The 26450-nt window shown below is 37.8% G+C and overlaps 1 protein-coding gene across 1 annotated transcript in view; it reads left to right on the top strand.

The window, feature by feature from the left end:
• LOC134574757 (uncharacterized) overlaps window positions 1–26450 on the top strand; it is a 62241-nt gene that overhangs the window by 17221 nt on the left and 18570 nt on the right. Inside the window, exons 5-10 of the mRNA XM_063433848.1 lie at window positions 1251–1429; window positions 8642–8789; window positions 9211–9281; window positions 12418–12436; window positions 13249–13313; window positions 17889–18023. Of these exons, the coding sequence (XP_063289918.1) occupies window positions 1251–1429; window positions 8642–8789; window positions 9211–9281; window positions 12418–12436; window positions 13249–13313; window positions 17889–18023 (617 nt within the window). The remainder of the gene's footprint in view (window positions 1–1250; window positions 1430–8641; window positions 8790–9210; window positions 9282–12417; window positions 12437–13248; window positions 13314–17888; window positions 18024–26450) is intronic.

The following is a 26450-nucleotide window of genomic DNA, read 5'->3' as shown; positions in this document are numbered from 1 at the left end:
ACCCCCAAAAACCTGTTGATTGTAGTGTCTGAGCTAGAGTCTCTTATTTTCCCCAATGTAAAATAATTTAGTGTGCAATGAATGCCCGTGTAGATGCCCGAAGGCAATTGTAACTTAGGAGTCTCTGTTGTTTGTAAAGTGCTAGTGGAGACTCAGAATAGAGTGTAACGAGCTAAAAAAAACTTAATAATCTGTAAAGTATGGCTGGAGTCAGTTTTCTCCTGCTGGAGTAATTGATAACTTCTATATTAGAGGAGTCTGATTGCGATCTCTGCGTTTTGCAGGAGCATTCTGCCCCTAAAAGCTTTATAGTCTGCAAAGTTTAGCCGAATACTATTTTCGCCTGCTAGATTAGTTACTAACTTCTGTATTAGAGGAGTCTGGTTACTGACTCTGCGTGTTACAGAAGCATTAAGCCCCTATATTAGAGGAGTCTGATTGCTGACTCTGCGTTTTACAGGAGCATTGTGCCCCTAGAAGTTTGATAGTCTGCAAAGTTTAGCCGAAGACAGTTTTCTCCTGCTAGATTAGTTACTAACTTCTATATTAAAGGAATCTGGTTACTAACTCTGCGTGCGCCCGGATGATTCTCATTTGTGAATGTGTCTATGATGAGTATCCATGAGTGTTCTATGTGTAGTATTAATATTTGTTAACCCGTGTATCTCTAAAGCGTTTTAACTGATGAATATGTTTTCACATGCTTACCTCCTCATAGATTAAGCAAAATAAATACAAAATTAAACTTTTAGAAATATATAGCAGTATGGTAGTCACATGTAAATTAGTTTATAGCAAGATAAACTAGAAAGGATACTCTAGATCAGTCATTCGTAATTCCTATGTTAGAATCCAAATTTGTTTTTTCAGTGGGTCCGAATTCCTTGAAGTGGGCATATCATTATGCCCCTGTCAAGTGCGCATGATAACCTGTTTGCTTTAGTGGTATTGGCATCTTTAGCGAAAAGGAGAGACCTCTAATACTGTGAGGAGTCTGTTATTTTGGAAATGTATTTTAATGTTAGTCACATTTATTTTATTATTACTCAGATTTAATTTTACAAGTGAATAGCTCACTGTGCTAATGTAAGTTATGTAATTTGAGAACCACTGGCCTAGATGTTTACTCAACCTCAATGACTTGCAACTTTTACATCGTATGTTAGGATACTCGTTGTAGAATAAAATGTCTAGTAAGTAGAGATAATGTGTATGTGCTATGTATCCATTGTAGTTGTTTCTCTTTCAAGGTGATGAACATGAACCAGTTCCTGCATACTTTAGTGCTCCCGAAACATTGCAAAATAGAACATTTTCCAAGTGTACAGAGGCATGGATGGTTGTGGCAACATTTTATTCAGTTCTTCTGTATGGCAGACAGCCATTTCAGGAGTTAGCTCATCTTAAAGTCTCTGATTTTGTAAAGGAGGTAAGACTTTGCAACTACAATAGTATAAGCAATATAGAATTTCTCATATTTAAATGTTTTATATTGTCTGCTCCTGATGTTCTGAGAGTATTGTGGAATTCTAACAATTGGCAACCAATCATAGTTTAGAATGCATATGTCATCAGAGAAAATCCATGATCCCAGCAATAGGGATACCAGAGAGACGGCTAGAGGAAAATGATCACCGTATGGATCAGTTTGCCCAGGCTTTCAATACACTTCTTACTTGAACAGCGCATTTACAGCCTGAAGTTTCTCCAATTATGTCAACTTTGTCTAAAGTACCTTCACCTATAGTACATAAGGTGCCTACTATCTCCCTATCTCCTCCCCCGCAATTTGATTGTAATATTCAAGAATGCCGGGGATTTCTGAGACTCAAATTCTGAGATTTCAAATTGAGACTTCATACTCCTCCTGTCCAGAAACAACCAACAAGGGAGGTGGAACACTTGGGACAGTATATCTATTGCATATAAGTGGTTTGAGCAAAGAAACATGAAAGGTATTAGGAATACGTAAGGAGGCAGGGAGAGCCAGAGAATATGAAACAGGATTAATTCTCCGAAGGATATGAAATGGACCAAGGAATCTGGGGGCAAACATCATGCTAGGAACTTTCAGTTTTACATTGCGCAGTGATGACCACACCCTCTCACCCACTTGGTAAACAGGGTTGGCACCCCGCCTCTTGTCAGCATAAAACTTGAAACGATCAGCCTCAGTTTTGAGAGCGGAGTGAACTTTGGTATCATAAATAGAAGCAAGGTGATAGTCCAAAGCAGGCATAGCTGTATCAGAGAAAACAGCTGGCAAAACAGTAGGATGATGACCGTTATTAACAAAGCATGAACTATGTCCAGAAGAGTCATATCTAGCATTGTTCCCAGCAAACTCGGCCCAAGGTAGTAATTGGGACCAATTATCTTGAGTGCTATTAACAAAACGACACAAATACAATTCAAATGACTGGTTAGCCCTCTCAGCCGCGCCATTGGTTTGTGGAATGGTAAGAGGAAGAAAATAACAATTCAATGCCCAACTGTTTATTGAAAGCACCTCCAAAACTGAGACACAAACTGAGGATCTCTGTCAGATACAATATTGTGAGGAATGCCATGTAGTTGGACAATTTCTCGTATACAAATAAGAACCAGGTCTTAAGAGGATGGCAATTTTTTGAGTGGAATAAAATTAGTCATCTTGGAAAAGTGGTCAACCACCATACGGATGGTGATATAGCCATTAGAACTAGGAAGTTCTACGATGGAATCCATGGAAAAATGGGACCATGGTACACTAGGTATGGGAAGTGGATGCAACAATCCACATGGAATTTTATGACGTACCTTAGAAACTGCACAAACTGAACAGGCCTGCACATATTGGTCACAAGATTTGTTATTTCCACGCCAAGTTTCCCCTCAAGCCTGGTCCTGCCCGCCCGGTGGGCGGTCTTCAGGTGGGGGGTAATGTCACATGTTTATCCTCACCTGGTGGTGCTGTAATGACAAATGCATTTTTAGCATTAACAGAGGGGCTAATCAGCAGCCCGGTGCCGGTGTATCTGAATCCTGCGGCATGTTGAAGGACGTCAGCCACTGCGGATCCATTCCAATTTGGAACCCCACGTCCACCCCCGTTAATGACGATGTTGATGTGCGTGTGACGTCACGCAAAGGATGCGCACGCACGTTCTGGGTTCAAAGGCCATTTACGGCCAATCAGATCCACAAAAAGGGTTATTTAAACTCACCTATTCCCTTAGCTCATTGCCCTGTCGTGGTTTCCCTTAGTGGTTGTCCAAGAGTGTGTTCCTGAGCATTTATTTCTGGTTATTGACGTTGGCTTTGTTTTGACTCCCCTGTATTCTGGTATCCTTGACTTTTGGCTTTCCCTCATCGTTGTGTCTCATTTTGTGTCCCCGACCTCAGCAAGTATACTGACTATTCTCTGGTACGTTAAGTACAGCCATTCTAAGGCCCGGTAAGACGTTACTCTTAGTCCTAGGTGTTATATCGTTCTACGTCCTGACAGCTTCTGACTGGCGTGAATGCGTAATAACATGAAGGCGCGATGATGCATTTTGCTGATGACTCGGTTTCCTCAGATCCGCCTTCCAACAGTACACAGTCTCTTTGAACCCCTTAAGGACACATGACATGTGTGACATGTCATGACTCCCTTTTATTCCAGAAGTTTGGTCCTTAAGGGGTTAAAGCCCATAGAGTGGACTTTAAACTCTAAAACTATTGGATGTGCTGCAAAACCTTATCCAAATGCAATAGTCAAACATCAATAGTCCATTTGCAGTGGATACAAAAGGGGATTATCCTCTAACATGTTAAAAATGTTCAGAAAAAAATAAGAATGTAAAAAGTCCAGAAAGCTTAACATAATGTTTCAATACATACAGCTACATACGGTATCATACTTAAATAAAACAGATAAAAAAAAAATTTAAGTGTAACATAATTAAAATGGCCAATTACAGTATTTAACCCTTTAAAATAATTATACATATTAAAATGTATGTATATATGTGCCTTCTATTAGGAGGAAAGAAAACAATAGTTAGTATATATGTGTTCTAGGGATAGCATATTATGAGATCACCTATTAAAAATACAAAATAAACACTTTTTTTTTTTTAATTGTAGAGATCAAATTCTACATTTAAACCAAGGGGTTCTAATGTCTTTAGTTTGTGAACCCACTTATTTTCCTCTCTACCAAATTTTAGAATGTAATTGCCTCCCCTATGAGATTTATTGACTTATTGTGTACCTCGAAATGTCAGACCTCTTGGGTCCATATTGTGGTGTTCTTTAAAGTGAGCCAAAACACTGTATTGTGTAAAAACAGCAATCAATTCCCCACCTGTAATTTATCAAGAAATCTTAGGTCATAACCTATGTAGAAAACACTAATTCTATAAAGACAAAGACATAGACAAGGCCAGCGTGACCAAGAGTGGGTCCCCTCTCCATATTTTAAAAACCTTAAGAGATAGAGATTTAAACATTAATCCTATTCAGGTACAGTCTAAGACAAGGATCCCATATCTTTTTATATGAACCAAATCTTTGAAAACCCGAAAAAAAACTTTTTCCATGATACACTGAAAGTTAATTTGATTCACTACTGCTATCAGAGGAATTTCTTGTTTTTCCTTCCACATTCTTGAAATGACCAATTTCATAGCCATACAAATCTGAATAATCAGAGAATTGACATTTTTTTTTAATGTTGTCCAGATTTAGATGTAGGATGGCTTTTTCTGGCGATACCTTAATTTTCAACTTTACGATATCTGATATTATTTGAAAGAGCTCAAGCCAAGTTTTAGTTACCAGTCTACAAGACCACCTGATATGGACAAGTGTTCCTTCACTTATTCCACAACTCCAGCATATAGCTGAATGATTCGTCTATTTTATGCATTCTGGTAGGAACAAAATCTGCTAGAAACATCTATGCATTATTTTATATTGTGTTTCTTGAATATTCAAACAGTGTGTAATTTTCCCCATCTGTGTCCAACTTTTCCCCCATGTGCTAATATCTATCTCTATTCCTAGGTCTTTAGACCAGGTGGTTTGCGATTTTGCCTTTTCTTTTTCCATGATTTTAAAGAAACATTGAGCTTGTTTAACAATATTTTTATTAGAATGTGTAGCAAAGATATTTTCTAATATTTCAAAAACCTTTTGCTTTGAAGTAAATATAAGATGCTCTTTTATATATCTTTGGATGGAATGTCTGGATGGAAAAAATAATATATTTATGGGAGTCCAGAATGGGGAGGGAACCTAGTCCTGTATTGTGGATATATTGACAATGTAATATTTATATGCCCAATTTGGAAAGGGTTTTAAATTGTCTCAATCAGAACAAACGGGGTATTGAGCTAACTAGCAAATACAGTACTATGAATATTGAGTATCTGGATTTGGAAATTCATGTTGAAGACAAAGAAATAAAAACAAAACTTTTTTTAAGAAAGTTGATGCAAATAATTTTGTACTGTACAATAGTGGACATTATACTTCCTGGCTTAATAACATTCCAAAAGGCCAATTACAAAGAATAAGGAGAAACTGTACAGACCGTGCAGTTTTCAAAGAGCAAGCACAACTTTTAAAAGGGAGGTTTTTAGATAAACATTATCCTAAGAAATAGTTGACCAAATCATATGAAGAAGTATTAGAATTTAGTCAGGAAGACCTTGCCAATCTGAAGGCTAATTATCACAATATTAATAAAGATACAATAAAAGTATACCCTTAGTATTTGATAACAATAATGTGCATAGAGAAATTAAGAATATAGTCAACAAACATTGGCACCTGCTGAAAAAAGACAATGAATTGGCCAAAGGGGTGCCGATAAACCTTTTGATAACTTTTAGAGGAGCCCCCAATTTTATTCTGATCTTAACATACAATCACCCTAAAAATGAGAAACAAAAACATTTTTTAAATGATAATAAAGGATTTTATTCATGTAATAAGTGTACTGGCTCTAAATACAGTAGGAATAAAACCTTGAAAGCTGTTAATAAATTTAAAATTAGATTAAATAATAGAGTTTTTTTATTAATGATTTTATCACATTTTACAAGAAATTTTATTTATAATTTAATATGTCCCTCGGTTTGCAATACATGAGTTGCACTATACACCAACTTCATAAAAGGATAGCTAAGCATGTGAACAACATCTTAAAAGGTTTTACACAACACAGTGTTTTGACCCACTTTAAAGAGCACCACAACATGGACCCAAGAGGTGTGACATTTCTACGTATAAAAGAAATCAAGAAATCTCATAGGGGAGGCAATCACATTTAAAAATTTGGTAGAGATGAAAATAAAGGGTTCACAAACTAAAGACATTTGAACCCCATGGTTTAAATATAGAATTTGATCTCTACAATTTTGTATAATTTTTTATTTTATTTTATTATTTTTTTTTATAATTTTTAGTAGGTTTTTTTAAATATGTTCATAATATGCTATCCCAGAACACATATATACTAATTATTGTTTTCTTTCCTCCTAATAGAAGGTACATTTATACATATATTTTAATATTTTGAATTATTTTAAAGTGTTAAATACTGTAATTGTCAATTTTATTAAATTTTATATTTATATTTTTATCTCTGTTTTCTTGAAATATGATATGTAGCTGTGTGCATTGAAACATTATGTGGAGCTTTTGGGACTTTTTTAACTTGTATTTTTTTATAATTTTTTTTAACATGTTGGTGGATATTCCCCTTTTATATCCACTGCAAATGGGATGTTGATGTTTGAACATTGCATATGGATGCGGTTTTGTAGCACATCCTATGGTTTTAGAACATTTCAGACTCTGTGTACTACTCACGCCTTCTCTATGGACTTTAATAGAGACTGTGAACTGTTGGAAGGCCGATTTGAGGAAGCCGAGTCATCGGCGAAACGCGTCATCGCACCTTCACGTTATTGCTTACACACGCCGGTCAAAAGCCCCACCTCCCGGAACGAGTACAGCACTACCCAGTTCCTATAGTCTTTCGGAAGCAGGCACGCAATGAGGAGTAGCTGTATGAAGCAAAATGTTTATGTGGCAGCCTGCAAGATTTTATTTGGAAGCTTAATAAAAGTTGTTTATTTACTACAGTCCCTACCTTGATTATACTGAAGAGCCAGTTAGAGCAGACTTCTCCTCCTTTATATTCTCCTTCTTTCCTTTCTAATTTTATTGCAATGTAACCCTATTTTTTTCCTATTTTACTGTCTTACATGAGATACTTCTGTTGGGAAATAATCCATCTTGACAGTAAAGTATAAAACGTGTTCTCATGTGAGTAATACATTTTATTTTTTGCATGGATCAGAGGCAATCTTTACACAATTTTTGTATGTGTCATTCTGTATATATATATATATATGCACTTTCTTACTGAGTGAGATTTGTTCAGCACCTTTCAGCAGTACATATATATATATATATGTCTTAAAGGCACAGCACAAAAATTAGGTGCTTACTATACACCTAAAGGCAGCAGTAAATCTTACAATGATTTCCCAAAACCTTGTAGGAATAGAGACAGAAGACAAATACAAAAAATATCTATTTTTTATATTTTTCAACATCACACTTTCTGGTGTAGATTTGTTATTTTAAATTGTGCAATTGAACTGGTTTTGATCTGGAAGGCTTACTAAACATAATTTTTGTCTAGGCTTTTTCCTTTTACACATAATCTTTGTCCTGATTTCTTCTTACTTTATCCATTTTCCTGTGTTCTTGTGTGTAAATTCTATTTTAACTCCCATTACACAATATATTTTGTTATACATACTGTATAGATATATTATCTCCCAACAATGGTACATTAACAGACCCAAATTTGTCTTATAAACAACAAACTGGCTCCACATCCCCTGTCCCTTTTCTACATCCAGAGAATCTTCATTGTCTTGTTCAGCCATAGGCCTCAATTTAATATTTTGGATAAACCTTTCACATAATTTTGGATGAACTTTTAAAGTTATTTCATAATATTTCATGATTTTTTTTAATTTACTGATACATTTTTATAGCTGTTGTATATTTTTATATTTTTACATTAAAAAAATGTAAAAAAAATGCATTTAAAACATATTAAATTATTTGAAAAAACATATCCAAAATATTAAATTGAAATACTTAATATACTCTATAATACTTATCATGGAAAGGGGAAATGCAGGACTAAAAGTCTGTTTTTCATGTTTGGTTGAATTCTTCTGTTTTCACATTCTAATTCAAATCTCTATCCCTTTCGTTTCAGTTCTCATTTTTAAAAACCTGGGTCAATACTTCTTACAGCATTACTACTTATTATTTGTACTACCACCAAGTAAAATCAGTGTACATTTACATTTTTTCAGTTGTCTTTTTCTTAACGCCTTATTCATTAGGTTTGTACCACTAGTGCACAATATTTTTAAACATGTTGATGCTTGTAATCAGTTGGTCATATACTGATTTATTAGCCAGTTCCTATATGATCTATATATTTGTTTGCTTTGTACATCAAGTGAATCTTCCTTCTGAATGAGGCACTCATTAGCCCCTGTTATAAATTGACAATTTTTTTTCATATATTTAAACATGAAGTATTCTTAACAAAAATATTCTCAACTCTTATTCACAGATAATATCATATCACAGAGTTGAAATCCCTGGTTTATTTGATCAGGACCTTTGGGAAATTGTAAATTGCAATTTTGAAAATGAACCAAGCAAACGGAAGTTGGTTGACCAACTGCTAAAAGATCTGGAAGCATACAAAGTTAATTTGGGTAAGCAGAATACTCATGTCTTCATAGTAAAATGCCCAGTTTGAAACATTAAAAAGGGGGTGTAAATGGGAATTTTTTTGCATACTCAAAAAGATCATTTCTTTTAGCTCAACAACACAATATTATCATTATTTCTATTTAAATGATATATTTTATTGGCTCGCAGTGAGAGAGCTGGTTTGATCTATTTTATTACATACTTTAACATAATAATTATTTTATAATTTATAGTAATTCATTTATATTTAACTTATTTTTAAATATATTTGATTCTTATGATTTTATATATTTTTATTTCTACTTATTTTGTCCTAATTACAAAGTTTAGTAATTTGTATTTAATTACCCTAGTAGTGTTTTATGTGCATTTGTTGGTATGGTTATCGTTATGAAATTGAACACAAATTTTTATGTGTTTTAGGAGTCAAAAATAACATTATTTATTCAGTGAAATCTATATGTTCCTACATTAACCCCGAAGATATCCAAAAGGTACAGTGTATTTTTTTTTTTACTAGAAATTATTTTGACATTTACACTTGTTAATAGTTACCATGTCACACATTTGGTGGTATTGCCATAAACTAGCTAAATTCTGGAGTGATATTCATAAACGTGTTAAAACTGTTGACACAAATACTACCACCTTTACATCAGAATTCAGGCTCTATAAAAAAATTCAAGAATCTGTTAATAAAGCAGACAGAATAATAATAGGACATATTCTTAAAGCCCAGATATTGGAAATCCCCATGCTATACCCTCTATAGTTGATGTACTAAAGTTAGCATTAGAAAACAAATTGTATGAGATGGCTATTAGACAGCCATCTTTATTATGGAATCAGCTTCATTATTTTTGGACTGAGTGGGAAAACAAGGTTACATTTTTTTCATTGTTTATAATTTAAGATACTCAAGCTGTAAATTATTAGTTGTACAAACGTGTTTTATTTGTTTTACATAGATATATTATAATTGTTTTATTATCATCGATAAATATAGACATATCAATATTGCACCAAAATATTGTAAATTCTGATGTATTGGGAAGTTTCCCCTTCCCAATTTTTTATTAGTGGTAATTTAATTATTGTCATTTGCATTTTATTATAATATTAAGCATTGTTTGGTCATTCATCTTTGAATAGTGCAGAATTGGCAATGGACTTGCATATTATAAAGAGGAACACGTCCTTTCAAAATTGAAATATCATGTATACAGACATATATCAAATACATGTTTTTAAATTGGAGAAATAATTATTATAGAATTATTACACACCTCAGTGTTTATAACCATTGTCAATTTTGATGTTTTGTCAGTCGTTGCTACAAGGCGTTATAAGGTGTGGCCTTTCTACCTGTCTATCAACATACATAGGGAAGGAGAAACAGAAAAAGTGGGGGAAATCAAAGTTTTTTGTTCAAAAAAGTACTAAAAGTAGGGCAAACACCACATAAATCAGTGAGACTATAAGCACATTCCATTTTCGATTCCTCGCCCTTTCAAATTTTTTCACCACTTTTAGAATGAAACACTTTGATAAATATCCCCCAGTGTTTCTCTTTCCTCTCCTCCAATGCAATGTATGCCCTTTTTGTGAAAGGATTGAATTGGGCTGTTAAGTAAATTGCTAGTTATTTAGTATGTATTTAAAAGCACTGTGTGGGGTTCAACCTGTGTGGGGGATTGGACTTGGGGGAGATTGGAGACCCTGTATATAGTTGCTGTGTGTAATGTCAAGTTACTATGCAAGTTATATCTCATTGTAACTTGTAGGAGTACAAGAGTAAAATGTAACTGCTATACTAGTGCATGCATAATGTTTTCAGTTAGTCTTTGTCTCAGATGGCGCAGTTGGATGCCAGGCTGTCTGATGGGGTTAGGAAATGTACCTCGATGTTTAACCAGTGGTGTTCGCTTTTACATCAAAAAGAAACATGCTTGTCTCTTTCTTTGTTGGAACTATCTGAAGTCCGCTATAGAGTGATCGCTCCTAAGAGAATTGCTGGTGTTTTTTAGTTAGATAGAATGTCCTGTAATACCCAGAGCAACTCTGCAGTGTATCCTGCTTTGCCAGGGGAATAGTGACTCAAGTACCAGAATCCAAGCACATTGATTAGAAGTTTTCCAGCCAATACAAGGTCCGAACTGTTACGCCTTTGGTAACAGAGATGCCAGGACCATATTTCTTCCAACTGAATCGCCAGCAAATGCTGCGTTTGTTATCTAGTAAAGTACAGGCTAAAATGCAATGAATCTCACACGCGATACTGGGCCTGAACTGGTCCACCTTCAGTGCCAGAGTCAAATAGTCTATACAGGAGATAGGTTATTCATTCCTGTCCAATTAGATAAGAAGTAGTATAGGCATCACACCAGGTTCAGTTTTCTTTGTCATTAGACTTTAAGTCTGTATTGGTGAGGAATATCATGATAAAAGTTAGCAATTTCTTTGGGTTCCGATTAAGTAGGTTTTACTCTAGTGCCACTGCCAACAGATTTTTGTAGTTATTTTATAATGACAGATTCATACAGGTATCATCATCCAGTGCTAGATAAGGTATACTAGAATTATATATTATTTGGGTGGTAGCACTAGCTTAATTTTGGAACAGCTTATCCATTCAATATCAGCCAGTATGTCTATTCACCTAGCCCCCGTTTGGAACTGCTTACCCATTTAATATCAGTTAATGTGTTTATTAACCTAGCCCCCTTTCTCCGACAGCAGTCAGTCTCTACTAAACGTTTACTCCACAGATGGCAGTAACAGCATATGTATGCTGTATGCTTATCTCGTAAATGGCAGTGTTATCAGTCAGCTCCTGCCATACGTTCACTGCACAGAGGGTCTGACATGTGGTTATGCTCTAAACCCAGAGGAGCTGACTAATGTACTCTGCAGTGTTTGTCTATATCATTGAACACTCTGATTGAGTGATATTATCCGATTAGACACTCACCCATAGTACCTCTTCCCCTGTAGGTGTCTGTCATGGTCCTACTTTCCAAGTTGTCCTCTTTCCGTTTGTCCTCTCTGCCTATGTAAGACAGGTTTTCCCTACATATATCTGCAAATCATATTGAGGACAATTTAAAAGCAGCTTGATGTATTCCTTTTGTTTCCAAAGCTTATGTCAAATATGAATGGTTGAACTAACTTTCTACAACTTAGAATGTTACTCCATCTTGTCCTTTCCGTTTATACTGAACAGGGCCACCCCTGAATACATACATTTATAACCACTGTTAGGACACCTTCGGAAACAATTGGACACTTTGTTCTTATATTTACTCTCTTGTTATAGTATTTGGAGCTCTCTAGATACATTTAGAACTAAGTCTCAGAAGTCACTGTACCATTCTATATTCTACACTACACGTTGTTTGTATATATTTTATAATTTATGTATTTTCTCTAATAAAGTATTTTTACCCTATGTTGAATTTACCTTGATGTATTTTGTGTGAGTCAGGTTTCCATACCCTTTTTGGGGAAGTTACCAGTCTCATTGGTTTTTTCATATACTATAATTAGCCTTTTGTATTTGTCCAACCAAAAAGGTGACTTTAAACTCCAAAAAAAATATAAATGTAATTGCTCATTTATTTTTTTCCATAGGGTTACTTAGACAATGAAGGTATGTTAATTTCTTTATAAAACACTAACTCTACTTGCATCTAAAGTCTCTCTCTATTTTTTGCATTACATTGTGTTAAAAAATAAGAAATAGTAAGACCAGAACCCGGAAGGCATTGTGTTGTCATGAAAAGTAATATGTGAAATCTATTTGCAGTGCAGAATGAAGCAAATTTAATAAAAAAAAAAAATGAAATTTTTATTTTGAATATTCATTAATTTATAGAATCTACATAGAGAGATATATAGTATTGTGAGGGTCAGGTATCCCTAATCTTGCAATCCTGAACAAAAACTTAGAATAGATCACACATAATTAAAAATATTTTAGAACAGATAGCAGGTGTGATAGAAAATTGGCCTAAATAACGAACCCATGGGATTTTGGAAATTACATGGCTTTAATTATGATACATGGCTTTTTGTGAACTGCTTGGAGAAAGTAAAATTCTATTTTATTATCTGAGTGTTTTCTTCCAGTGTATGAGAGTATGCACCACCTCCCCACGTATTGTGGTAGAACCACCACCTACAGGCATTGGTGGGGATGTATAGTGACCTGTACACCCCCTCCATTATTTAAGTATAATAATTTAAGTTCCACACAATAGCTGCCCAGCTGCTATTTTTTAATTACAGTGAGCAACCATTGAAATAGAAGAAATGCCCCCACACAGGGCATGGTGGATGGGGGCAGAAGGGCGGTGTTATAACTCCCTTATACTAATATGGAAGCCAAATTGACCCCTATAGACTTATTTTTATTAAACTTTTAAACATTTTAACATGTCATTTTTTTCTTTTTCTTTCTAGGTAACTTTATATTTGAAAACCATGAAGATTTACCTCCAGAAATTTACAAGGATTATTGTGAAACGGTAAAAGATTGAATTTGTGCACATAGCCGAACTATAGAATAGAACATGCTATAAATGTGTTTGCATAGGTCGTTATTAAACTATTTTAATTATACCAAAACAAAAATTAGATAAACCGCACCATTAAGCAATTTTACTCCTCTAAACTCCTATGTAAGTGTGCTGCATAGCTAAAACAAAAAATCTTGGACAGGGATACGATGGCTCAAATGTGTTTGCACATAAACAAACTAATATATATATATATATATATATATATATATATAATTTTTTTTATTATAATTTTTTTTTGAGATTTCAAAACTTTTAACCATGGAGGAACAGAGACTGAACTGTATTAAAAGGAAGGTTGGTGTAGAAGAATACGTAGCTGGGTACATAAGAAGCTCAAATGCCTTCTTGTGAAAGGAACCAAAGTGTTTTTTTGCCTCTGTTAGCAGCAGTTCCCCCACTTTATACTCTTCATATTAACAAATACCTGAATGAGAAATGTATAAACAAACACGCATTACGTGGACTGCTTATAATACAATATAGATATGTAAAAGTATAATATTTTACATTTAGATATGTAATGTTTGATATAACATTGATGTGTAGTGATAACAACAAAAATATATATATAAATATACTCGTATTGAAATGTTTCTGAATTTATGCAAAATATATTAAAATAGAATATCATAGATGAATTCAGCTAAATATAAAAAAATAGAGAAATCAACTAAAAATGCAAGTGCCCTCTCATTCTTTATAGAGCCATAACAATGAGGCTCTGGACTGAAGTGCTGTAGTACATATAAGCTGATACTATCTATACCTGTTAGATTTGTTTGATCTTCTGATCCAAATGAAGATTATTGATGTTATTATATGGAATATGAAACGCATATATTACACATAGAAAATATAACACAGCACTAATGTTGCAGTGCAAAAATACTTTAAAAAGAACCAGAAGGGCCGAAATGTTGATTGAATCAATACACTTATGAAAAATCCTTTATGGTGCTCTTTCATTTACCTTCCATATTTTGGCGCTTAGAGACAAAATATACTGGGCATCTTTGGATATAAACAGAATGCACAATTTAGGAATCCAGCTACTATCACTAAAAAACATAAATCAAACAAAACATAGTGAAATGCGTTTTGATTATCAAGTAGCAAGACACTTTATGGTTGCACTCACAAATTTGTTGTGCTATATAAGCCTTCAAGGTGCATCCCCTGATGGTTATGGGGGGTTGTATCTCCCTCTGCTGGTGGTCCCAATTGGAGAAATTCAGGAATACCGAAGTAGCTGTAAAAAAATGCTTTTATTGGCAAATATTTAGTAAAAAATTAAATTGGTATTGGTATTGGTAAAACAAACAATGGTCCTACGCATTTCGTCCTCCATAGAGCACGTCCTCAGGGTCCAAGTACTAAAATCAATATAGTAATACAGATAATGCCTGGCCAATATAGTAATACAGATAATGCCTGGCACATAAACAAATATATATATATATATATATATATATATGAGATTTCAAAACCTTTACCCATGGAGGAACAGAGACTGGACTGTATTAAAAGACTGAACTGTATTACTATTATCTGTATTACTTAGTATATTGTTTATAATGCCTCGCACATAAACAATGTCGCCTCCACCAATCGCTGCTTCCTTGTAACTCTGAGTACTTCTACACACTCCACCAGACACCAGAATCACTGTAGTCCCTGTGGCCAGTGTTACAGCTTGGCTGGGGTCTCGCTGTCCTCCACCCACCCTGGACCCAAGTCAGGGATCCAGCTTCCAGTGGGTAGACCTCTCTTAATCCTGAGAGTCTAGCAGGTAGAACTGTGTTGTAATCCAAAGGAGTATAGTGATTTTAGCAATTCCAATTGTAGTAAATATAGCTGTTCCCTCCAAGCATGAGACGAGGCTCTATGTTGAGGGTGAAGGAGAACTCCTTTAATGGGAGCCACACACAGCATTTTATGTGAATCCCCATGCAATGGGTTTACCATGACATATTCCAGGGGTATTTCCCACTGGACCTGAGAGGAGACTGTAACAAAGTACACAACTTAATGACATTAACTCTCAGGTCCAGGACATATATATCAAATACACCTCAAAATACACAGTTAACAATTAGGTACCCCCTCAAGTCCTATATCCCCAGATAATCTGAGCTCTTAACATATCCCAAAAGCACTCAGATCCCACGAATGCAGCCGAAACGCCACCGGCCACACAAGACGCCTGCCCAAAAGAGTTCCATAAATTCAGGCTGAGCGGTCTGTCCCCTTCGGGTGTACGAAACACAAAATAAAACAACTAATATAACAGTAGGTACGTAAGCTGGTCGTTTGCACCTCATTCGGGAGTTTGCTTCCACCGAACGCCGTTCCATTCACACACATTTTCCCAAACTTATCTGGAGGTGGAAGTCCCAGCGGTGTTCGTGCCGTAGAGTGCCCGATTATAGTTCCATACACTCAACGACCAAACACCGCTGTACGCGTTTGTGGCTAAAGATGGCCATACAAACGGCGGCTACCCAGCCGGCTGCTTACAACGTTGAGTTAATTGCGGTTATGGAGGTGAGAATAAGTGTTACAAGGGTCAATTGGCAGCACACGATTCCCCCGGGTGGTCCAACTGTTCGGGAATTGATTCGGCATACAAACAGCATAAGTCTAATCTGTTCGGTACATCTCATTTACCGAACCTGGTGATTAAAAAGGCACGAACAAAGCCTATTCACAGTCCTGAATCAATGTCTACTACATGGGCCATAGAACTTGGAGCAGAGGCTGGCTAGCAGGCCCCTCCAGAAGCCCATGGCGAGGTTCTGTTCGCCACAAACAATATACTGAATATACTATAATACCAGGCATTATCTGTATTACTATATTGATTTTAATATTTGGTCCCTAAGAAAGTTCTCTACGGAGGACAAAACACGTAGGACATTGTTTGCTTTACCAATACCACTTTAAATTATTTTTTTTCTAAATATTTGCCAATAAAAATGTTTTTACAACTACTTTGGAGTTCCTGAATTTCTCCAATTGGGACCACCAGCAGAGGGAGATACAACCCCCCATAACCATTATGTCATGCCTTAATTATGGTATCCTCTTACTTCCTGGTTCCACGGAGCTTAGCCACACCTCTTTATGACACGGTCTCCCTATTTAATCTGACCGCACCAGCTGATCGACGCTGGATTAATGAACTACGTTCCGTACTCACGAACCGGCTGCAACATCGTTGTGAAAGCCCTCTGTTACCAGACCGGACTGGAAGACTTCAAGTTCCCTTCACCTTTCCTCATCCACGACTAAAGCTGAACTCTCTCCATTCAGGATAAACCGCCTCTGAGGAGATCTCGGGAACCAGTGTTCTATGTGCCGGAAGCTAAGTAAAACCTCTGTGATAAGCGTTGCATCTCAAAGCTGTTATTTCCTGTCTCCAAAGTCCTTCGTTAAAACAAAACCGTTACAGCTAACTTCAACTCATACTTTGTCTCAGTTAGCTCCATCTGTCTTACTTCAGTTAAAGTCTATGGAACAGCTATTGTAACTTCTTATCACCTAATTAATTAATACTACTAAAGGACTCTTTCTGATTCAGTCACCGTTTACTACTTAAAGCTACAGTGCATATAATTGTGGACTTCAGTTATCGTTTACTACTTAAAGCTACAGTGCATATAATTGTGGACTTCAGTTATCGTTTACTACTTAAAGCTACAGTGCATATAATTGTGGACTTCAGTTATCGTTTACTACTTAAAGCTACAGTGCATATAATTGTGGACTTCAGTTATCGTTTACTACTTAAAGCTACAGTGCATATAATTGTGGACTTCAGTTATCGTTTACTACTTAAAGCTACAGTGCATATAATTGTGGACTTCAGTTATCGTTTACTACTTAAAGCTACAGTACCTGTAAATTGGAATTAAAGTCAATACCTTTTACTTTTTATAATAAATATTCAAACTATAAGAAATCTGCAGTTGTGTTCCTTCATAACAAATGTTTAGACGTGACACATTAGGAGAGGCACCTTGAAGGTTTATATGTCACAACAAATTTGTGAGTGCAACCATAAAGTGTCTTGCTACTTGATAATCAATTTTATTTATGCTTTTTAGTGATAGCAGCTGAATCCCTAAATTGTGCATTCTGTTTATATCTTGAAATTGGTTACTACATTGGGAGGTAACCAGAGGGAAGCAGCATATCCAAAGATAAGTTTGTTATTATTTATTTCCACTTACACACAGCTTATAAGGTGGAAGTGTTATATTGATATCTTTGGATATATATTTTGTTGTTGTCATGGTGATTGCCAGTAGTCTAACTCTCTCTCTCTCTCTATATTTATATATATATATGTTAATATAGTTTGATGTTTGTATCTGTAAGTTTGTTAGCTGTACTTCAAGATGGTTTGGCTTATCTGGCTGTTCCAATTGAAATATATAAATGTTTTATATCTAATTTAATTAACTTATTTAATATATTTTAAAAACTGGTATGTGTTGATTAGAAGATTATATTTTACAGAGAGAGAGTGACTACATTTATCAGACAGTGCATGTAAAAATGAACCTCAATACAAGAAAAAAATTGAAAGGATTAAATCATGCAAATATTTTGAGAGTCCAAGAGATACTAAATGGTCCTTATAAAACAACACTGGTAAGTTATTATAAAATGTATATTTATTACAATTTCAGAACTCTAATGGATGATTTGTCTTCATATTTTCATCTATAAGACCACCATTTCTACTCAAATTATTTTTCTACAAGTTAAAGTCGTGTGCTTTGAATATAAATACTCAATATATAAAAAAAAGTTTAACATAGAACAGGTAAGAAATATATAATCAACAATGAAAATTACATTATGTTTTGAGATATGTTGAGAGGGATCTCTTAAAGTATTCTAGGCCTGGGGAAGATTTAAAAGTGTGCGGGAGGTCGTTCCATACTTGCGGTGCTCTGTAAGAAAAGGAGGATTGAGCCACTTACTTTTTGTATTGACGTAGACTAAATAAACTGCTGGTACTGGATCGGAGGTTATAGGAGGTGGGAACATTCCGCCGAGGAAACTATTCAGATGATTCAGAAGGCTTTTGGGGACATTGCAATGAGTGGAGCGCAAAAGAACGTGTGGCACAAATGCTTCCAAGATGGTTGGGAATCTGTTGAAAGATTTGGCACCCTGTATCTTCTGTTTTTTTCCAAAACGAAAATTACCTTTGAGATAGAAGAGATTTCAGACTGTCAATGAGATTCAGTAAATAAGACTAGGCAGCTTATGGGGATTCCAAGAAAGGATTTTGCTTGTTGAGTGTTTTGTGGAAGAGATGCTGGGAAAACTGTGTGAGTCTCAGGGTGCCTACTTTAATGGGAAAAGAGGTATCATTGTTCTATGAACAACGTTTTTTGTAGCTTGCATAAATGTTTCTATTTTTCCTATTACTTAGCTGAATATTTTACAGACCTTGTATAATTGTATTGTAACTACTTACTCGTATTGTAATTTCTACAGGGCTGTAACATCGTATGTCATTGTACACATATGTATGGCAAACTCCACATTTTTGAGTAATGTAAGAGTATTACGTATATTTATCAACTTCACTTTGCAGCATTAATGAAACACCATGCAGAGTTGACTTGTAAAATGCAATATTCACCCCACACCTACAATATTAAAGCTGCAAAATTGCATTAAATTTGACATTCACAGCAGGATTCCTACAATTGCTATATAATTAACTCCAAATATGGTGCATTATAGTGGCCCTTCCCAGTGGCGTACTAAGGGGGGGGGCCCGGGTGCCACCAGTTAGGGGGGTGCCACCAGGTAAGGGGGTGCCTCCAGGGCTTGTGACTCTGTGAGCTGTGTGGCTGCACAGGGCGCCGGGAGCCACACAGCTCACACACGCAGGGGCTGGGAATTCAGCAGTACAGTGTACTGCACGGAGAATTGGAGGCGGAGCCAAACCGGATGCGGGGGCGGAGCTACATCCAGCCTCCATTTGCTGCCTTTCACTGCAGCACACTGAGGGGAAGCAGGAAGGAGGCCCTGCTCCCCCAACTCCAACACACCAGGGACTCACTGACTCCACTCCTCCACCAGTAAGTAAGAGAGAGAGAGAGAGAGAGAGAGAGAGAGAGAGAAAGAGTGTGTGTGTGTGTGTGTGAAACTGCTTGTGACTGTGTTTGGGCGAATCCCTGCATTTGACTGTCTGTGACTGTGTGTGTGAAACTGCTTGTGACTGTCTGTGTGTGTGAATCCCTGCCTTTGACTGTCTGTGACTGTGTGTGTGAATGTCTGCCTGTGACTCTGTGTGAATGTCTGCCTGTGACTATCTGTGACTGTGTGTGAATGTCTGCCTGTGACCAGTGGCGTACACACACTCCATGGGGCCCCGGTGCGAATCTGATCCGTGCCCCCGCCCTACCCTGACCCTCTGCCCCCTGACTGTGGGTCCTTCCCCCCGACACATACAGACACAAACACATTCACACACCCCCGACAGACACATACATACAGAGACACAGACACACACATACATACACAGCCATACATACAGATACACACATACAGAGACAGACACACACATACACACATACAGAGACACACACATACACACATACAGAGACACAGACATACAATCATACACACATACAGAGACACAGACATAAACACATACACACACACACACACATATACAGAGACAAAGACACAGACAAACATACACACAGAGACACACACATACATACAAACACAGAGTCACAGACATACATACAGATACACACACACACACACACCCCCGACAGACACATACATACACACATGCAGACACATACATACAGAGACACAGATACACACATACATACACAGCCATACATACAGATACACACATACAGAGACACACACATACACACATACAGAGACACACACATACACACATACAGAGACACACACATACAGAGACACAGACATACAATCATACACACATACAGAGACACAGACACAAACATACATAAACACATACACACACACATACAGAGACAAAGACACAGACAAACATACACACAGAGACACACATACATACAAACACAGAGTCACAGACATACATACGGATACACACACACAGAGAGACAGACACACATACATACACACATACAGAGACACAGACACACATACATACACACATACAGAGACACAAAATGTTTCCTACCATGTGTGACTTCCCTGGGTTCCAGGGGTCAGCCTGATGGGAGTCAGAGTTCTCACTCTGACTCCCTCCTCCTTTCTGTTTCCTCCCGCGCAGGCTCTCAGTATGCTGGGAGGAGTGACGTGCGGTCACTTCCTCCCAGCGTGTGATGATCTCATCACAGGGGGTCCGGTTGCGCTCTTAAAGCGCTCAGCGCAGACCGGTCCCCCTTACAATCCATGTCCATCGGGTGGCCCTGACAGCATGGGCCACCCGATGGACCCCTTAACATGCGACCCCTGCGACCGCGGTACGTACGCCACTGCCTGTGACTATCTCTGACTGTGTGTGAATCCCTGCCTGTGACTATCTGTGACTGTGTGTGAATCCCTGCCTTTGACTATATGTGACTGTGTGTGAATCCCTGCCTTTGACTATCTGTGACTGTGTGTGTGAATGTCTGCCTGTGACTATCTGTGACTGTGTGTGTGAATGTCTGCCTGTGACTATCTGTGACTGTGTGTGTGAATGTCTGCCTGCGACTATCTGTGACTGTGTGTGTGAATGTCTGCCTGTGACTGTGACTGTGTGTGGATGTCTGCCTGTGACTATCTGTGACTGTGTGTGAATGTCTGCCTGTGACTATCTGTGACTATCTGTGACTGTGTGTGAATGCCTGCCTGTGACTATCTGTGACTGTGTGTGTGAATTTCTGCCTGTGACTGTGTGTGTGAATGTCTGCCTGTGACTATCTGTGACTGTGTGTGTGAATGTCTTCCTGTGACTATCTGTGACTGTGTGTGTGAATGTCCGCCTGTGACTGTGTGTGAATGTCTGCCTGTATCTGTGACTGTGTGTGAATGTCTGCCTGTGACTATCTGTGACTGTGTGTGAATGTCTGCCTGTGACTCTGTGACTGTGTGTGTGTGAATGTCTGCCTGTGCCTCTGTGACTGTGTGTGAATGTCTGCCTGTGACTATCTGTGACTGTGTGTGTGAATGTCTGCCTGTGACTATCTGTGACTGTGTGTGAATGTCTGCCTGTGACTATCTGTGACTGTGTGTGAATGTATGCCTGTGCCTATCTGTGACTGTGTGTGAATGTCTGCCTGTGACTATCTGTGACTGTGTGTGAATGTCTGCCTGTGACTATCTGTGACTGTGTGTGAATGTCTGCCTGTGACTGTCTACCTGTGACTGCGTCTGTGACTGTCTGCCTGTGCCTGTGTGTGTGAATGTCTGCCTGTGACAGTTTACCTGGGACTGAGTGTGACTGTCTGCCTGTGACTGTGCATGAGACTGACTTTTGGTGACTGTGTGTGTGACTGTCTGCCTGTGCCTGTATGTATGAATGTCTGCCTGTGATTGTCTACCTGGGACTGTCTGCATGTCACTGAGTGTGTGTGACTGTGTGCTGCCTGTAACTATGTTACAGTCTGCCTGTAATTGTGTGTGTGTGTGAGACTGTGTGTGTGTGTGACTGTCTGCCTGTAGCTGTGTGTGTGTGTGACTGTCGGTCTGTAACTGTGTGTGTTACTGTCTGCCTGCAGCTGTGCATTTGACAGTGTGCAAGTGACTATGTGTTTGGTACGGTGTGCATGTGGCTGTATTTGACAGTATATGCGTATAACTGTGTACATCTGACTGTATCTGACTGTCTTCGCCCTGCAGTGAGTCGGCACATAACATCATCCAAGCATCGGCGTCATATTACAGGATGTGCAAGGGACATGTGCATGAAGAGCACAGCAGCAACCACTGACTACCAGGGACTGAGGATCCACTCTAGCCCTCCCAGAGCAAGGCAGGGAGGCTGGGTGGACCTCTTAATTATTAAATGTGTGCATGTATGTGATGTTTGCGTGTGTATATCTAATTATGTGTGTTTGTAATTGTATGTGTGTGGGTCTGTGATTGTGTATGTCTGTGTTTATGTGTGTGGTTGTGTGTGTATCTCTGTAGTTAAGTGTGTGTGTGTGTGTATATATATATATATATATACACACACACTTAACACACACACACACTTAACTACAGAGATACACACACATAAACACAGACATACACAATCACAGACCCACACACATACAATTACAAACACACATAATTAGATATACACACGCAAACATCACATACATACACACGTGTATATATATACATACACACACACACACACAATCACAGATATACACACACAGACATACACCTATTGTGTTATTGTGTGTGTATATAAATGTGTATGTGTTTGGTACATAGCTCCCTTATTTGGTGTCCTTAAATATTGCAATCCCACATAAGGATAACAAATAAGGGCGTTATCTACTAAACAACTGAAATTAGGAAAAGGTGTTTTTTTTTTTTAAATTCATCTTTTAGCTGTTTAGTTGATAATTCTCTAAATTGGTGTCCTTATGTGAGATTTCCATATTTAAAGATACCAAATTAGGGTTCTGTTTAGCAGATAGCTCCCTTATCCTTATTTGGTGTCCCTAAATATGTCAATCCCACATAAGGATAGCAAATAAGGGAGTTATCTGATAAACAAAGATTGACTTTAAGAGGTGTCAGTTAGCCCACGAACAAGAAATCTGGGTGGCTAATGTGAATTATATGCAAATTTGTTGACTGATGCCAACGTGCACTGCATGCTGCACATTACCCCATCCCTTAGTGAAAAGTTTTAGTGCCCCCCCCCCCCAGTTTGGATTGTGGTATCTTACCCCCTATATATTGTTCCTATGTGTCTATGTATCTGCATGTGTGTCAGTGTGTATTTAGGTGTGTGTATGTGTATATGTGCATACATCTCAGAATCTCGCCAACACTACACACAAATACACCCCTGCATTTCAACGTCACCATTATACATAACCACACCACTGCCTTCAAAAACCACACTACATAAAAATGCATGCCTGCATTCAAATGCCAACACCACATACAGACAAACATCCTACATTCACTCAAACATACTCCATACAAAAACATGCTTACATTTAAAAGCATAAACACTGCTTAGTGCTAAATACATAAAAAAAAAATAATAATAAATAATGTGGTTGCTTTTTACATTTTAAAGTTGGGGGGTGGAGGGGTGGAGGGGGGTGCCAAAAATAGGACCAGCCCCGGGTGCCAAATGCTCTAGGTATGCCCCTGGCCCTTCCACAATATATGTATTTACAGATGGTATTCAGACCCAGGGATTTTCAAGACCCTACTTGGGGCTCCAGCTGGGAGTCTGCCTTGCAACAAGCTCCCCCAAATATAACGTTTACTATGATTGTTTAAACTTGCTAATATGTTTATGCAGAACAGGCATGCTTAGCAGCTGCACATATTGCCATAATCCACATGGTATTCAAATATTTTTAATTTGTTTTAATAAGTATTAAATGCATTTAAATAGGATGTATTTTCGTAATATATTATTGTAATACTCCACACCTTATAGATATATTTTACTGGGTGGTGGTTGATTCTTAGAAAATGTTTTTCAGTGGGTTATCAAGCCATATTTGTTGTCACAATGCTAACTAGGTTACTCACTAAAATTTGAATGCCCTTTGTCAGGATGGGCTAAAATAATCTGAGACAGTTCAGCTGCATTTAAATAGCAAAATCCCGACATTGTTCACATTGTCCAGTTTTTGCAATGCAACCTCTGAATTACCTTCATTGCAGACTGGATTTCAGCTCATGCTGATGCAACCATATGTTGGGAGTATGGAACAATATTATGGAAATAACCGAAAGCTCTGTTTCAATAGAATTGGCCTCTAAAACAATTTGGTTTCAAACTATTGTATTATTATTTATAAAGCACCAATAAAGTCTACAGCACTGGACTATTAGTCTACACTTCATGGACTAATAGACAAGTTTTTGCAACAAGACGAGTTGGACACACGGAAACAGTAGGTGTTTAGGGCCCTGCTCAAACAAGCTTACATTCTAGCCCCTTGGTGACCGTGGACGTACAAGGTACGTCAGACAAAAAACGGTAGTTAACAACCGCTGACTTACCCTGTGCTTCCGCGGCACATTTGAGTGCTGGAAGCGATCATGATCGCTTTCAGCCACTCTAAGAGTATTTCAGCGATGCCTCAATGTTGAGGCATCCTGCAATATCCCCCCTCACTGCCGGGCCACCGGGTGATTGTTCCCCCGATGCGATCACTTCAGGGTTGCTACACGTGGCGCCTGGCAGTGAGGCAGGACATCGGAAGCCATCAGGCAGGCTTCCGATGCTCTGCCTTTGCGGAGTGCCTCGAGGTGTCAAGGCACTCAGAGAAGATTCAAATTATGAAAAAAAAATAATAATAAAATAAATAAATAAATAAAAATAACTCCCTCCCTTCCTCTCCCTCCCTCTCCCTCCCTCTCCCTCCCTCCATTCCCATATACTTACCCAATTACCGCCATTCCCCTGCTGGTGATCGGTGTTCTTCTTCACTTGGGGGGACTGTCTCACAGTCAGTTTGCCAGTTGTAGATGCGTAACAGATTTTGGGGGTCAAAGTTTGAAAAAGTTTTTTTTTTTCATTTTTTTATTATATTTTATAATTTTTTTATAGTAAATTATATGATATGATGAAAATAATGGTATCTTTAGAAAGACCATTTAATGGCGAGAGAAAACTGTATATAATATGAGTGGGTACAGTAAATGAGTAAGAGGAAATTTACAGCTAAACACAAACACTGCAGAAATGTAAAAACAGCCCTGCTACCAAACTTTAAGAAAATTTAAAAGCGGTCCGGTTACTAAGGGGCTAGAGGGAGTTGGGTAAAGTGGCACAAGAGTTAAGGGTAGGATGTATCTCATGTATGGGAAAAAGTAGGCTACTATAATACAATGATTGCAATGATCAGTTAGTTATTTGGATGACACGGTTGCAGGAGAGGAAGTAAGGTAGGTTACCTAGATGCGGAGAAGGAAAGCTATTAACAGTTAAATTGATATGCTTTCCTAAAGAAATTAGGTTTTTAATGATCTTTTGAAGGAACTGAAACTTGGTGAGAGTCTAACGGAGCAGGGAAGGAGTTCCATAAAAATGGTGCAGGCCTAAAGAAGTCATAAAGGTGGGTGTCAGAGATGCAAGTATGAACAGAGCATAGACAGGACATACTTGTGTATTAGTGAGGTTAGTAGGTATGAACAGAATTATGTAGAGATTTGTAAGCAAGCACAACAATTTTAAACCGAGCCCTAAATATTACGGGAAGTCAGTGTAAGGACTGACAGAGAGGTGAGGTATGGGAGGTGCGGGCAGACAGGAAAATGAGACTCGCCAACGCGTTCATTATAGACTGTAATGGGAATGCATGAGATTACTAAGAAGCAGACTGCAATTGTCAAGAGATGGCATGGACTAGAATTTTAACCACATCCGATGTTAGATACAGGTGGGCAATGTTTTTGAGATAAGGGTGGCAGGATTTGGCAAGTGACTGGACATGGGGGGTGGAGGAGAGGTTGGAGTCAAAGAGAACACCTAGGCAGTGAGCCTGTGAGGTAGTGTCGTTGATAGGGCCATTGACATGTAGGGAGACAGACACAGAAGTAGCAGCACTTGAGGGAAGAAAGACAAGAAGTTCTGTTTTCTGCAGGTTCAGTTTAAGGAAGTGAACAGCTATCCAGTTAGAAATAGTAGAGAGGCATTCAGAGACTTGAATCAAGCAGAACAGCAAGAGATCAGGAGAGGGCAGATAGAGCTGTGTGTCATCTGCATAGAAGTGATCTTGGAAACCAGAAGAGCTAATGAGTTTACGAAGAGAGGCAGTATAGATTGAGAAAAGTAGGGGACCACGGACAGAACATTGGGGAACACTGAGAGAGGGAGGTTGTAGAGAAGAGGAAGAGCCAGAAAAATAAACACTGAAAGAGTGCTGG

The sequence above is a fragment of the Pelobates fuscus genome, chromosome 10 (assembly GCF_036172605.1).
Source record: "Pelobates fuscus isolate aPelFus1 chromosome 10, aPelFus1.pri, whole genome shotgun sequence".
NCBI lineage: Eukaryota > Metazoa > Chordata > Amphibia > Anura > Pelobatidae > Pelobates > Pelobates fuscus.
The sequence above is the reverse complement of the archived record's forward strand: the minus strand, read 5'-3'. Positions and strand labels throughout refer to the sequence as shown.